Source organism: Neoarius graeffei, chromosome 11, assembly GCF_027579695.1.
Source record: "Neoarius graeffei isolate fNeoGra1 chromosome 11, fNeoGra1.pri, whole genome shotgun sequence".
NCBI lineage: Eukaryota > Metazoa > Chordata > Actinopteri > Siluriformes > Ariidae > Neoarius > Neoarius graeffei.
In genome coordinates, this window is record NC_083579.1 from 17,020,226 (window position 1) to 17,037,059 (window position 16,834).

General features: G+C 40.3%; 1 protein-coding gene across 4 annotated transcripts in view; it reads right to left on the reverse strand.

Moving 5' to 3' along the window:
• Nucleotides 1-1,709: 1,709 nt before the first annotated feature.
• The window catches only part of prox1a (prospero homeobox 1a), a 68,802-nt gene continuing 53,677 nt past the window's right edge, over nucleotides 1,710-16,834 (reverse strand). Inside the window, exon 5 of one of the 4 annotated variants that reach the window (XM_060933534.1) lies at nucleotides 1,710-2,300. In XM_060933534.1, the coding sequence (XP_060789517.1) occupies nucleotides 2,115-2,300 (186 nt within the window). In that variant the 3' untranslated portion in view covers nucleotides 1,710-2,114. Of the gene's footprint in view, nucleotides 2,304-16,834 lie in introns of all 4 variants that reach the window. The other 3 variants (XM_060933533.1, XM_060933535.1, XM_060933536.1) reach the window with 3 other exon arrangements.

Consider the following 16,834-nt stretch of genomic DNA (forward strand, 5'->3'; position numbering starts at 1 on the left):
TTGTCTTGTTTGTTTAACTGGGTTCTCTTTATCTACTTTTAGGACGTGAAAATCTGATGTTGTTTTAGGTCATATTTATGTAGAAATATAGAAAATTCTAAAGGGTTCACAAACTTTCAAGCACCACTGTACTGTATTTTATGTCAAATGCTTTTTCCCTATATCATTTTCAATATTTTAATGTGAATATTTCCCAAAAATCAATTTATATATTTATATATATAAAGGGGCACTGCTGACAGATTGGCAAATAATAGCATACCCTCTGAAAACTTTTATTTTATTAGACTGGTATCAGAATTACTATTATCTCTTCTTGTACTTGTACACTCAATCACCAGGTTTTTTTTCCCCTCTCTCACAATTAGTGTGGACCTAATTTCAGTTAATTAAATTGATTTTTCCAATACATGGGATTCCCAGAGCAAATTAGGTTTATAGGCTTAAAAGTGATATTTATTGTGATTTAGAAATTATTGCACTTAAAGTTTGAAAATCACATTTTCCTCAGCCACAATTTCTGGACATTACCTGTGTCAATTCCAAAAAACTCCCTGCAAGGGGGTTACACTGAAAACCTGCACATGTAATTAAAAAAGTATGTATTTACAAGAGTATTAGAATACACATACAAATATAATATAATCCAACATTATGATGATTGATGGTGTGTACAAAGTGGTCTACTGAATGAAAAAATGAGGTTTATATTTAGTATGTCATCCCTTGTGTTCAGCCTTAGAATGTGTTTGACTTTTGTGAGCTGGTGTTTCTCTATTAATCTATAGCCTGTTTACATACACTCAACGGCCACTTCAATAGGAACTTGTTCTTGATTCTAAGATTCCTGTTCTTGGCTGCGGGAGTGAAACCCAATGCGGTCTTCTGCTGTTGCATGCTGAGATACTTGTCTGCTCACCACAGTTGTAAAGAGTGATTATATGAGTTACTATATCCTTTCTGGAAGCTCAAACCAATCTGGCCATTTTTCTCTGACCTCTCTTATCAACAAGGCATTTGTTTCCACCCACAGAACTGTCACTCACTCAATGTTTTTTTGTTTTTCGCACTATTCTGTGTAAATTCTAGAGACTGTTGTGTGTGAAAACCCCAGGAGATCAGCAGTTTCTGAAATACTCAAACTAGTCCATCTGGCACCAACACCCATGCCACAGTGAAAGTTACACTTTGAGATCACAATTTTTCCCATTCTGATGTTTAAAGTGAACATTAACTGAATCTCTTGATTTGTATCTGCATGATTTGATGCATTGTGCTGCTGTCAAGAGATTGGCTGATTAGATAACTGCATAAAACAGCAGGTGGATGGGTGTTCCTAATAAAGTGGCCAGTGAGTGTATGCAATTTTACATATATTATACATGTTTGCATGAGTAAATGGGATAAATGTCTTTAGTTGCTAAAAGAGTCTCAGTGAAAAAGTACCCAACTGGGCTGATGCTGGTATCAAATGGTTGTGTTGCTTAGTTCTGTGGAAAAAAAAAACCAAAACCCAAACCAAACAACAACAACAACAAAAACAGTAAATGAGAAGGTCTCCTTGTTTAGTACCAATGCTGTAAAAGTAAACACAGTAGCATTTTAGCCAGCCCAGTGCTGAATAATAGACCTAAAAATGTACTCTCTTCTTTTTTATTCAAAGAATAATTTATTCAGCAATGCTAACAGAAACAAGAATACCACAAGTGTTTTTGCAAGCATTAATAACATTAATAATAATTATTATATTATTCATAAATAATAATCACATCTATACAGCTCAAAATGTAATCACACATTGCAAACATCCTGGCATGAAGCAAACCATTCACAAAATGCCCAAAAAAACGGAGGGATTTCTTGGGTACCATCTATTAGTTACCATCATGTGGTAAATATAGCAACACCCTTTATACAGATAGAAGCAAGGAGTTGAATAAGATTAATGCAGTCAAAACTATCAGACTTTTATTTTTTATTTATTTTTTTTTTAGACAAAGAAGCACAAACAGCCAACAAATTAGCTGGAATTTTATAAATGTAAAAATGCTACCTTACTTTTCATACAGATTTGGGGGAGAGTGAAGTCGTTAAGTACTAGTCAATAGCAGTTATTACTCATGCAGAAGCTCCTGCAGACAACTGGGAGATTTAAAAATTTCTGGGACCTCACTGTCCAGCTTGCAGATGACCTTGTATATGGCCTTCTTCCAGGAAGGATCAACATCTTTGCCTGCCACAATAGCACTGAAAAACTCCTGTAATGTGATCTGCGCCACTTCCAGAAATCGTTCCGGAACCTGCTGATACACAAGGAGACAATGACATTAATAAACATATTAAGTTTCAATTGCATGCCCCAAGTCGCCAAAGCAAAATAAAATAGAGCTGGATAATATCCCAAATAAGGAGAGCACGGTGGTGTAGTGGTTAGCACTGTCGCCTCACAGCAAGAAGGTCCTGGGTTTGAGCCCAGCGGCCGGCGAGGGCCTTTCTGTGTGGAGTTTGCATGTTCTCCCCGTGTCTGTGTGGGTTTCCTCTGGGTGCTCCAGTTTCCCCCACAGTCCAAAGACATGCAGGTTAGGTTAATTGGTGGCTCTAAATTGACCGTAGATGTGAATGTGAGTGTGAATGGTTGTTTGTCTCTGTGTCAGCCTTGCGATAACCTGGCGACTTGTCCAGGGTGTGCCCCGCCTCTCGCCCATAGTCAGTTGGGATAGACTCCAGCTTGCCTGCAACCCTGTAGAACAGGATAAACGGCTACAGATAATGAATGAATGAATGAATGAATGAATATACCAAATAAGGCAGGAGGGGCAACCAAGTCCCGAGTCCAAAGTAGACCTGCTCTGCCAAAAAATGATTGCATGCATTTGAAATCATTTAGAGTTAAATGTACTCCAGTGTGGTTTTCTGAAATCCAGTGCTGGGTCACAATATGACAGAACATGTGTTGAGTTAATTTCACCACAGATTGTTGGTTTATGTGTAGAATGATGGACTGAACTGAGTAAAGAGGCCCAAAACCAAGATGAATTACACTGATTTTGTAAAGAGAAATGGGAAAATTTCAGGCAGAGTTTTGTGAGAAGCTTGTGCCTAGCAAAGCGTATGTAAACTTTTCTGATCCACTGAAAATCTGATTTTGAAAATAAAAGCCAAAATAAATTTCTCTTAGCTATTATTTGGAAATTAACTTTTATAGGATTAAAGAGTAGATACCCTAATTAACTTAACAAAGGACATGTATGGTGTCATGAAGTGTGTGAAGGTTCAATGTTTTTAGCCTAGATGTAAAAAAAATCACTAACTTACTCTTTGCTTTTTAGTTCCTTTAATAGATGACAGATTATTTTAGAACCAAACACAACAGTACCACCAAGAGACATAAGAAAAATATACATAATAGTAGGAAATAACAAAGGGGTAACATGTTCCAAGACCACCATTGGAGATTTGTCAAGAAAGCAGATGCAGTCAGATGTAGTAGTGAGGAACATTTTAGTCAAATAACAAGAAAAAGGTCAAACAATTGAGCAAACAGAAATAGGAGGAAGTAAAAGGTCAAAAACAAGAAGATAAACAGAAAAAGTCAGAATTGCAAATTGAAATGAAATTACAAAACCTCACAAATAACTGGGTTTAAATTTGCTGTTTATATACAGTGGAAATAAGCCCATACTGGGAACCTATTTTTGCACATATATTGGAACATACACTTTATCATTTTGACAGATGTTAAATCTGGGCAGCACAGTGGTGTATAGTGGTTAGCACTGTCGCCTCACAGCAAGAAGGTTCTGGTTTCGAGCCCAGTGGCCAACGGAAGCCTTTCTGTGTGGAGTTTGCATGTTCTCCCCTCTTTGCGTGGGCTTCCTCTGGTTTCCCCCACAGTCCAAAGACATGCAGTTAGGTTAACATACGGTGGCCTTGGGCTGAAGTGCCCTTGAGCAAGGCACCTAACTCCCAGCTGCTCCCCAAGTGCTGTAGCATAGCTGCCCCCTGCTCTGGGTATGTGTGTGTGCGTGCGTGTGTTCACAGGTTCAGATGGATTAAATGCAGAGGACAAAATTCACTGTGCTTCAGTGTACATGTGACAAATAAAGGCTTCTTCTTCTTCTTAAATGTAGGATCTCTCTTGTGCCCATTGAATCTCCTTGTCGAAGTCCCAGATGATAAGAGCTAAAATGCAACATTCTGTAAGATGTCTTCTTCCATCTTAGTGGGTTGTCTCTCATGTACTTTTGAAAGGGCTTCAGCCTTCCTGTTCTTGTTGGGTGCTCAGAAATGCCAAAAGAAGAAAAACTCCTTCATAGTAGTCAGCCAGAATAAGAACACCATTCCAGGAGGCAGTCGTATCTGTGTCAAAGTCATTAGGTAAGAGAAGACTTCACCCGACTAAACACAGAGGGTTTACCACAAAATGTAAACCATTGGTAAGTCTCAAAAACAGGAAAACAAAATTAAAGCTTGCCAGAAAACCATACAGTTATAGAGCAACATCTTATGGACAGATAAAACTGTACTTGTAGAAGAATAATGATAAGAGAAGTATATGGAAAAGGGAAGGAACTGCTCATGGACTGAAGCATCTTATGGCGTTGGGCGTGTACGACTGCTGTTGTATTTATTGATGATGTGACTGCTGAATAAAGCAGCAGGATGAATTCTGAAGTGTATAGGGATATATTATCAGTTCAGGTTCAGCCAAAGGCATCAAAACTCACTGGATGGTGCATTACATTTCAGAAGGATGGTGACCCGGAGTGTACTTCAAAATCAACCCAAGTCAAAGTAATGGAATGTTCTGCAATGGCCAAATTAATCACCTGACCTGAATCCAATTGAGCATGAATGTCATATTCTTAGAGCAAACCTGAACCCAGAACACTCCAGGAACAAGCAGCAACTGAAGACAGCTAGAGTAAAGCCCTGGCAGAGCATCATTATGGAAAAAATCCAGCATCTGGTGAAGTCTATGGTTTCCAGACTTCAGGCAGTCATTGACTGAAAAGGAATTCCAACCGAGTATTAAAAACAACAATTTACTTTCTGTTTGTTAGCTTGTCCAAATACCTTTGGTCCTTTAAAGGGTGGTGATGGTGGGTGATGATAGGTTTGACAGATGAAAAGTTTTTTTAATTCCTACACCTTTCACTTGATTTGACTGAGTATCCTGCAACAAACAACTAATAGCAATAATGCTGTCATTGTACAAATATTTATGAACCTGACTGTAAATCACTAATGCAGCTTCTTATCTCTTGTTAAGTGTGTGCATGTGTGAGTTAATGACTGGCTTTTAATTACAGTGCTCATAGCTCTTGTCCATTTGAAATTTCAACATCTAAGTCTCAATTTACATTGCCGCATTGTCAGTGATTGATGCAACTGTAGGGACGCCTTTCAAAATATACCAAAACAACTAAGACTTCTTTACCATTAACTTAGCTTTTGATGCATGTTTTGTGGTTTAGGATATTCAGTTAGTGCTCTGTTATCGTATAATAATCGGCATATTGATTATCCTTTGTTATATTATATAAAATTGTCCAGCATATTTCATGACATAAATCGAGTTCATATGTAACTCTCCCTGGGCTCATGCTTTATGTAGCTAAGCTGAAAGATCCTGTTTGGAAAAATGCAAATTTTTCAATTTGTTAACGAATACCAATCTACAGTAACAGCACCGGAGTGAACCAGTCAACCAGAGTCAAGTAAATACTGAGTGAAATTATTGCTACGGTTTCACCTGTTAGTACTTACTATAAGTAACCAGCACAATGTTACTTTAGTTCCTTTTACTTTACTCATACCATGTTGTATTTTGGAACTATCGAGCTATTTTTGAAACAGCTTGTTTCAAAAATAGGATACAGGATACTCAGTCAAATCAAGTTGTTCAATTAGAGCTACATGTATAACTTATAATCCAAATCAGGCAAGAGACTCCAATCATCTCCTTATCTCCTATCATTATCTCTTCATACTGTGGCTTGTGTGTTCTTATATGCTTTTTTGAATCGCTACAAACTACGCTGGGTTCCACTGTTAGCTTTCTAACCTTATTGTCATCATTTGTGCACTGTCAACAAATTAGCTACTAACTGTTCTGTTGTTCAGTACACCTCTCACCTCTTATTCCACTGGCAAGTGTGGTCTCCCTTAGCACAGTTTTCTCACATCACCCACTATCTGACTATCTGGCTTTGTGGGAGGTTTTGATATGGTGCACACGCACACCAGAGGATGTCCAGGTTAAACACTGCCTCTGGTGGCTAAGCCACATACTTAAAAAAATAAAAAATGCAAAGTAAATACATGCATGGGTTGGTAGCTTGTAATATTGAGAGCCCGTAAGAAAAGTTTCAGGCATGTTTGACCATTTATAAGAAAGTTATGAGCATTTTTGTATAGCTGCTCTAATGCCACCAGGAGGCTGCCATGTTGCCTGTTGGAAGGGCAATGTGTGACGTCATTTGGGCACAAGGCTGAGTGTATACTTCAGTACTGAAGGGGCAAAGCGAAAGGTCTACTAAGGTGACAATGTTGATTTTTTTCACTATATATCTGAAATAGTGTATTAATGAGCGGCAACCCTGACTTATGGACAAACCTGAACTTTTTACCAGTAAAACAAGGCTGAAACTATGTGTTATACTATTCATTAGCATACTTAGCATGCTTTCCACTCATCTCATCTCATTATCTCTAGCTGCTTTATCCTGTTCTACAGGGTCACAGGCAAGCTGAAGCCTATCCCAGCTGACTCCGGGCGAAAGGCGGGGTACACCCTGGACAAGTCACCAGGTCATCACAGGGCTGACACATAGACACAGACAATCATTCACACTCATAGTCAATTTAGAGTCACCAGTTAACCTAACCTGCATATCTTTGGACTATGGGGGAAACCGGAGCACCTGGAGGAAACCCACGCGGACAACATGCAAACTCTGCACAGAAAGGCCCTCGCCGGCCACAGGGCTCGAACCCAGACCTTGCTGTGAGGTGACAGCGCTAACCACTACACCACCATGCCGCCTGCTCTCCACTCATTCATGAAAAACTTTCTCATCAAGACGTCCCTAGGCTAGCCTACCGTAACTACTGTAGTATGCAGTCCAACCCCCGCGGCAAGCCAGAAAGGGGGTAAACAAACACTGCTTTACTATACAAGATTCATGTGAACATTACAGGAATATGCACTTGTATGAAAAAAGGCAGAAATATTGCCAGAAACACCTGAGTTACTGGTATGGTATGGATTTATTTGGTAAATTTCATACATGTAAAAAGATTCAGTATAAATAGCACCGAGGACAACACAAAGTATAAAATACACTTATTTCCAATGTGCTCTTGATGACAGCAGGAAACAATAAGAGACAATAATAAATAGACAAAATTGTATAAACAATGATGAGTCATAAACAAAAAATATGCTAACTGTAATTATCACAGAGTACAACTAGATTACAGAAATGGCACCAAAATTATTAAAAATTTGTTATATAAACATCATAAAACTGGGTTTGGAATTTACTCCATAAAAACTGTTTCACCTGTTTCTTAACCCTTTGATGCAAAACATATGCATGCCCCTTCTAATGCACAAAATGGGTCAAAAATGACCCGCATTCATTTTCCAGGTTATTTCATGCTGACTGAGTTTTTCTTTGCTCTATCTTTTGAAATCAATTTATTTTATGATTGAATATTCCAAGTATTCTTTAAATATCTTGTTTTTAATTACCACAAATCATTAATTTAATTTTTTCTTTCCTACTTTATGAACAAAAATACTTTTTATATTACTACACATGGGTCATCCAAGTGTGATTTAAAATTAAATGTCTTAATACTATAATAATAATTTGTTTCAAGTAATTACTTTAGCAGTGAATGGGGCCAGTTATTTATTTATTAACTATGTAGTTAGCTAAGCCAACTACAATAAAATTAGCTAACTAAAGTAGAATATGTCAACAGCTAGGTAGCTAATAGTAATTACTTGTAACTTTCTGACAAGTAATCTACTCACTCTCAAGGTAACCTAAACATAATCAATTTTTTTCTAAGGTAATGTTAGAACAATTGAAAAACATTACTTACATGTATTAGATGGGCAAAGGGCGCTGTGCTGAGCTGTGAAATGTCTGACACAAGCACAATTCACAGTTCCCACCAAACGCTGTAGTAAATGCATGTGGGTCGTTTCTGACCCATGTGTGTAAACTTGATGTAGAATTACAAAAGCTGTGCTTGTTCATAACTTAAGAAAGGAAAAATAAAAATGATGATTTGTGCTAAACAAAAACAATATATTTACTGCATATTTGGAAATGTCTCATCTCATCTCATCTCATTATCTGTAGCCGCTTTATCCTGTTCTACAGGGTCGCAGGCAAGCTGGAGCCTATCCCAGCTGACTACGGGCGAAAGGCGGGGTACACCCTGGACAAGTCACCAGGTCATCACAGGGCTGACACATAGACACAGACAACCATTCACACTCACATTCACACCTACGGTCAATTTAGAGTCACCAGTTAACCTAACCTGCATGTCTTTGGACTGTGGGGGAAACCGGAGCACCCGGAGGAAACCCACGCGGACACGGGGAGAACATGCAAACTCCGCACAGAAAGGCCCTCGCCGGCCACGGGGCTCGAACCCGGACCTTCTTGCTGTGAGGCGACAGTGCTAACCACTACACCACCGTGCCGCCCTATTTGGAAAAGTAAATGACAAAATGAATTTATTTCAAAAGTATATCATAGAAACACTCAGCCATACATAAAATAACCTGGAAAATGAATGCAGGTTGTTTTTGACCCATGTTGTGCATTAGAAGGGTAGTGATACAAAAAGGGTTTTTATTCAAAAAGTAAGAAAGGAAAAAATAAAATAAGGATTATGATGATCAAAAACAAGTTAATTGAGGAATACCTTGAATACTGAATGATGGAATTAATTTATTGCAAAGATATAGAAGATAAAAACTCAGCCGGGTCACTTTTGACCCATGTTTTGCATCAAAGGGTTAAAATGATCACGTATTTGACTAGATTGCACTGATCGAGGTCGGCTATTCCACAAACAAATTCCTGTATACCTAAAAGAACTCCGAATGGTTTCCGTAAAGTGTGACATCACTTACAATACATGGCCATATTCGACAAAATGGACCATAGCGCCAGTGACATTTCTTCACTGATTTCCTCAAGTATTTCGGACAATGACACGAATAACAATGATGATCATGATAAACAAGCATTACCATATCAATTAGTTACAAACAAGTGAACAATATTTATAGTTGTTTTAGTTAGTCATTACCGAGGCTTTTCTGACAACACTAAATCAAAGCAAGACGCCCAACAAACATCAAGCCGCTCAGCTGCATTAGCAGTTATTACATTTTTGCCCAAAGAAACTCAAAATAGGGCGGCACGGTGGTGTAGTGGTTAGCGCTGTCGCCTCACAGCAAGAAGGTCCTGGGTTCGAGCCCCGGGGCCGGCGAGGGCCTTTCTGTGCGGAGTTTGCATGTTCTCCCTGTGTCCGCGTGGGTTTCCTCCGGGTGCTCCGGTTTCCCCCACAGTCCAAAGACATGCAGGTTAGGTTAACTGGTGACTCTAAATTGACCGTAGGTGTGAATGTGAGTGTGAATGGTTGTCTGTGTCTATGTGTCAGCCCTGTGATGACCTGGCGACTTGTCCAGGGTGTACCCCGCCTTTCGCCCGTAGTCAGCTGGGATAGGCTCCAGCTTGCCTGCGACCCTGTAGAAGGATAAAGCAGCTAGAGATAATGAATGAATGAATGAACTCAAAATAACATATCACGCTTAATAAAAAAGTTAGGGAAGCCATAAAAAGTGTTTTCTTACCCTTTGAAGTTTTCTTTTGCGGACTACTGACCATGTTGTCTCGTTTGTCTTGCCTGCTTTTTGGCCGAAGATTGTGGGAACCACATCTGGATTCAGCGCTGGCTTTTATAGTATTCCTAATGCCGGTGCATCCGAGTTGTTTGAGTGAAACAATTTTCTTCAAAATGTTCTGAGCACACGAGCTGCGTGAAGCAGTGCTTGTTTATCCTCTTTCTGCATTGCTGCGGTGGTTGGACTGTCTACTACGGTAATTATGGTAGGCTAGCCTGGTGACTTCTTGATGAAGTTTTTCATGAATGAGTTGAGAGCATGCTAAGCGTGCTAACGAGTGCTTGTGCTGCCAGGAATGTGTAAAAACTCGTGCACTTGCCTCTTGGACAGATTTAAGTCAAATTGTATGCAGATCTGTTTGTAGGTAGTCTAGCAAGGTTACAGTCCGCAGAATGAGGTAGTACTTATGCACACTCCAGATTTCTGTTTATTCATCTTAATTATTGTTTGTGTCACAATAAAAAAAAACAATGTGCACCTTTAAAGTGGTAGGTATGTTGTGTAAATCAAATGGTGCTAACCCCCCAAAATCCATTTTAATTCCAGCTTGTAATGCAACAAAACAGGACAAACACCAAGGGGGATGAATACTTTTGCAAGGCACTGTTTACTTGCTTGCTTATGGTGCTCCGTTGTGTTTGACGATGACATTTGCTACTTGTGTCAGTGTCGGGTTGGTGAGACCTCTGACGGCTCTGAAGTCCAAATTCAGACGTGCATATTTTGCCACACGTGGGGCAGGGTATGCCATCACCAGGGCCTAAAGGTGTTCTTTGTAATCTGGCATGTCTTGCACTTTGTCTCAGAGTTCTGGCAATGGTCCTTTCCTCTTCAAAGTGCAAGACACCTTGATGTATGATAGAGTGCCAAAGAGAGTGGTCTGTTGCAAGGTGTTCACACTAGATTGCATGTAGCAAAAAACCTGTGCACCGACTAGATCTGGGTGAGAAGGGGGCTGCATGAATCCACCGGTCTCACCATCTTCACACACAGGCCTACTAGCTGGTGGCATGAGAGATCCCAAGACGACCAGCCGACCTGCATGCTGTAACCTCATGCCAGAACTTCGGTCTGTCAAAGTCTGCCTATGCTGTGATGTACAGCAGGCTGAGTGGAGCTTTTGTGGTGGCTCCAACTCTCCAGGTAAAACCGTCATTGAGCAATATAGGCATTTAAGCGGTTCAGATGGTGCCAACATCTTATCCACCTGCTCTGATGGTAGTACCGCCAGTTGGTTCACGACTGCTTATTTGCCAAACCTGAGGGGATGGTACTATTCGCAGCTAGCCATACTATTGTATGGCCATTCCCCAATCCACCACCTGGGGACGCGCTTGATGGGGGATGGTCACCCCACATGAAAGCAAGGCACTGTATATACACATGAAATCGCAGTAGAACATTCACTGCAATATTTATTAACATTTATAGATGCTAATTGGGATCTTTTTACTATTTAGCATAATCACAAATCTACATTGAGGTTTATCAGATTTGAAATATTGATGACTAACTTATCTCTATATTTTTCTGAATTTCTTCTAATATTGGTAAAGTTGGTCAGAAAGTTTCAGCTGTGTCTCCTTTGTTAATTTCTGATTTAAAGTGCTAGTCTTATGAAAATGACATCACCCCTAGAAATTATACCTTATAAAACTAGACATGTTAAATAGCTTACTTTCTAAATTGTGTTTTAATATGAGACCGGGAACATGTTCTTTTTAGTTGGTAAACTTTGGCTTTTTGAGTCCGCCATTACATGAATGTATTCCTGGAAGTATACTTTGGTTTTAGTTTTGTTGTGGAATAAAAAAAAAATCATTAAAAACATGCCGCACTTTGCAATGCAGACGAAGCCAGAAATGCCACGAAAAAACTGGCATTAAGACAGTGTTTCTCAACCACTGGCCCGTGGCCCATTGGCACCATCTAGTGGGCCGCAAATTTTTTTCAAGTTTGAAGTCAAATGCTAAATAGTTCAGGATGTTGTAGTGTCCCAAATCCGGTAGCTGGTTTGCCAAACACTTTTCAAGTGGAATAAATACATTTGTGGGTAAATTAAGATGAACAAGCCTTTATTTTGTCACATTCCTCCTCTACATTTAACCGCACGCGCACGCGCACACACATTTACACGTATTTAAAACATATTTACACTATAAATAAATATGTTTGTGGGTAAATCATATGGATCTGTGATTCCTGCTGGAAGAGAAGAGCAGGGAGGACTGGGAATCGAGCAGCTGTCGTTTGTTTACATCCGATACCAAAACTTGTAGCGTCCTACCGACCATCGCAAAGACGCAGACAAAAAGTCCAGAAACTCCTATTTACCCAGACAAAAATGATCCAGGATTTATCTTGTAGTGTTCTGATCCCCAGATCACAACCACATATAAAAAGTTGTATGCCTCCATGCTCTTCCAGGTTTTCATCTGTTTGTCTGTGTAGAATGATGTCTGCAGCACCAGGTAGTCTGAGATATTGGGGAACTCAACAGATGGATAATTTTTCAACTCATAATGAATGAATAAATAAGTTTATTTAAACACGATAAGTTGATCAGCAGAGCTGGTGGGGTCGTGCATATACAGATACAAATAATTACAAATACAAAAGACTATAAATATATACAATCTTTAAAAAAAAACTTAATATATGTTGATTATTTGTTAATTATCTTCACATTAATTTAGTTAATCGTATGTATAACTATTGTCTTTGTATTTAGTTACGGCTACAATATAATCAATATTTATTCTATTAATGTCAAATTTAGCTAGTAATTTTTTTTCATAGGAAAAATCCTTCTTTGTTAGCATGTAAGGATCTATCCAATTGAGGGGTTTCTATAGCCACTTCTTTTGAGTGTACTTCTTGGTTTTAATAACTTGCTTGTTTGCTGTACACAAACATGGCAATAAGTTCTTGTGTTAATGGACCAGACTCCACTTTTGGATCATTAATCCCTTTTGACTGAGAATGCCCTGCATGCATGGTTTGGCTTCTGGCACATCCATACAGTTTTAAATATAATACCTACAATCTAAAAATTTTTTTTTATTGCATTTATTTAATTCCCATCTGTAACAGGGAGTGATGTGATTATTGTAGAGACTTTACCTTAAAATTTCAAACAGTTTCAATTCACCTTAAAATCAGCTGTCTGTAAAGGGATTCCGGAAGAAGATCACAGGTTTTGGGATTTTGAAAAAAAAAATCTTTTAATGCAGATACGGTGATTTTAGTAAAAAATAAATAACGGTAATTGCGCACTGCCCCCCCCCCCCCCCCCCACACACACACACCCCTATACTTAACATTGTAACACAAAATAGAAAGCGTCTACATGGTCCTAATTGGTACTATTAGAACCAGAAAAGGTTGTAGTTTTATGAGCAACTTAGTTGCTTGTTTCAATGGTTTAAATTACACTACACTTTTTTATGACTATATTTATATTCTCGTTGACAGTTTGCAGAATAATTTCTGTGTTCCTCTCCTGTTTTTTTCTATGGCATGATTATATGGGGATTAAATGGGAGGAGGGTCTCATTTTCCTTCTCCACTGATGAGGTATACAGTCTTCAGGGTTCTTTGTTTGATTATCCTGACTGTCCCCGTCCCTGGCAGTACACAATAAAGACTTGACATAGCAGCCAGCTTGCCTACTGTGTTCTGCAGACACTCATCACAAGTGTCAGGACATACCAAGGTTAGTGGTCACTGGGACAGCTCTTGTAGGCAAAGGGCTTGCCAAACACTCTTGGCTGATAAATGAATGTCACATAAAATGGGGATGGGGCAGAGCACAGCTCCATCCTCAGCTTTCATCCGCTGAAAAAATCATCCCAGTCTTTCAACACCCTTTTCCTCATAAGTGTTTTATGCACTAAATATTCAGCTGAGGAATTTATTTACAGCTCATGGCTACAAACAGACGGATCATCCTCCATTTATCTGGTGACATTTCTTTTGTAATATTTTTGTGTTTCATATTATTTAATTAATGGCAATAATATAAAATTACATTACAGTACAGGTATTAAGCAGACACTCTTATCCAGAGTGATGTACAACATACTCAGACCAGCATGGGGAGCAGTTGTGGGTTAGGTGCCTTGCTCAAGGGCACTTAAGCCATTCCTGCTGATCTAGGGAATTGAACCGACTGAGTTTCACAGAATCTTCTCCATGGTATAATCAGTCCCTGCACTAGCACGAAGAGCTGTTTTTAAAAGCATTTCTGGAAGTCATTCTGAAGGTGCAAGGCCCTGTTTTTTCTGTAGAGATTTTTTGTTAATAATAATAATAATAATAATAATTATTATTATTATTCCACTCTACAATCTACCCACTGGGGATCGCAAATGGAAGAGAGCAGCCTGCTTGCGCACTGCTCGGGGCTAGCAACCCTTTGCAATGTAATTCAACCTGCTACAGACCCAATAACACCTATTCAGCAACTACATCACCAACACCTGTGTCATAAATCTGGACAGCAAAACAGCAAACATGACGGATCTCGGGTAAAGCCTTGTGGACCCTGTGGTCCTGATCAGCCCAGATCTACTTGCAAGGGCCCACAACAAGTTAAGTTAGCTTGTTGGAACATCTGGACTCTGTCTGATGCAACAACATCCAAGCACCAGGCTCCAGAGCACCAGTCAGCTTTAGTTGCCTTTGAGCTAAAGCATCTCAACATCGACATTGCTTGTCTCAGTGAGTGCCGAATACCAGGCGAAGGCGAATTCACAGAGGGAGACTACATCTTCCTTCACTCAGGAAGACCACCTGACCAAACTAAGCTTGAAGGAGTTGCCACTGTGCTGAAGAATTTCATCCACCCGCTTGTGTTAAGCTGGAAGGGAATCAGCTCCAGGGTGATGAGTATGAGAATTAAATTGGACAAAATTACTGCCACAGTCATAAGCACTTATGCCCCAACCTACAAGAGACTGTTTGAAGAAAAAGCTCTGTTCTATGATCAACTGTCGGAAGTTTTATCAGCAATTCCTAGACTGGACAGAGATTTCCTGCTTGGTGACTTTAACGCCCGTGTAGGAAAGAATGCAGAAGCTTGGCCAAATGTAACTGGCCACTACGGTCTTGGTGATGCCAACGAACGGGGTACCTTGTTGCTGGAACTGTGCACCAGTTTTGGCCTGTGTATTACCAACACACTTTTCTCCCATGCTGACACCCATAAGGGAACATGGCAGCACCCAAAATCCAAAAGATGGCACCTCATTGATTACATCATTGTTAAACAACATTACAAAAGTGACGTCATAGATTCAAGAGTTCGTCGCAGTGCTGACTGCTGGACAGACCATAAAATGGTGTGTGCTCGCATGAAACTGTGCTTCCACATATCAGCGCAAAAGCGGAAGAGCAGCATGCCAAAGAGGCTCAATATCAGCCGTTTGAAAGATCCCGCAGTGGCTAAGAAGCTACAAGACTCCATCTCACATAATTTGTCAACCACTCAAACTGGAGACCAGGCCCTCGAACAGCAATGGGAAAAACTTCATGATACTCTCTACACAAGTGCCAAGAACACTGTTGGTTACCAAAAGTGTAACCATTGGGACTGGTTTGAAGTTAACAATCCCACCATCATGAAGTTACTGCATCAAAAGAAGTTGCCTTCCAGGCGGTCCTTGGGAGTGACACCCCAGCAAATAGACAACGGTATCAGCAAGCCAGGAACACCTACCAAAGAGAGCTGCGCCGCCTTCAAACTCAGTGGTGGCATGACCGTGCCCAGGAAATCGAACAACATGCTGAAAGGCATGATTCCAGATCCTTTATCCATGTGGTGAAATTAATTTACCAATGGCGCCAAAGCGGCATCAGCCCCATCAACAATGACCAAGGCAATACGCTGACCGAAAAAGAAGATATCTTAGCTCACTGGAAACAGCATTTCAGCAACCTCCTGAACCAACTAGGAACAACTAGGAACAGCTAACCCTAGTGTCCTCGATGAGATACTGCAGGAAGAGCTGCTCAGCGAACTGGAAACACCTCCATCCATTGGCGAAGTTAAGTCAGCCCTTGACTACCTGGCTGACATCAAAGCCCCAGGTCCAGATTGTGTACCATCAGAAGTTCTCAAAGCAGGTGGCCCAGCCCTGCTTACAGAGCTGCATGACCTCCTTCTCTCCATCTGGAAGGAGGAGAGAGTGCCACAAGACTTAAAAAACATCATCATCATTTTCAAGAAGCAATGCTGTTTCAGCTGCGATAACTACCGAGGGATCACACTGCTCTCTGTTATCGGCAAATTATTTGCCCACGTCATCCTGAACAGGGTTTGGCCCTGCATCGAGAAGCACATTCTCGAGGCACAGTGTAGTTTCAGGGGTGTTCGCAGTATGAGTGACATGATGTTTGCCATACGTCAACTCTGGAAAAGTGCAGAGAACACCACCAAGAATTGCACATAATCTTTGTTGACTTAGTAAAGGCATTCAATATGGTCAGCAGACCTCTCATGTGGGCACTTCTGCAGAAGATCGGAATCCCTCTTAAAATAGTCAGTATCGTTCAAAGTTTTCATGATGGCATGGAAGCAAGAGTCCTGATCAGCGGAGAGCTCACTGAGCCATTCGAGGTGATGAACGGCCTGCGCCAAGGATGCATCCTGGCTCCTACACTGTTCATCCTGTTCTTCACATTTGTCCTTTGCCATGCCCACAAATCAATGCCAGATTTTGGTGTGGAAATCAAGCACAAGCTCGATGGCAAACTCTTCAACCTACAGAGGCTGAAAGCCAAGTCAACAGCAGTCGCAAAGCTAGATGAGTTCCTCTATGTGGATGATGCTGTGTTGGCCAACACCACCCCGCAGTCCCTGCAGGAAGGCATCACTTCACTGAACAACTC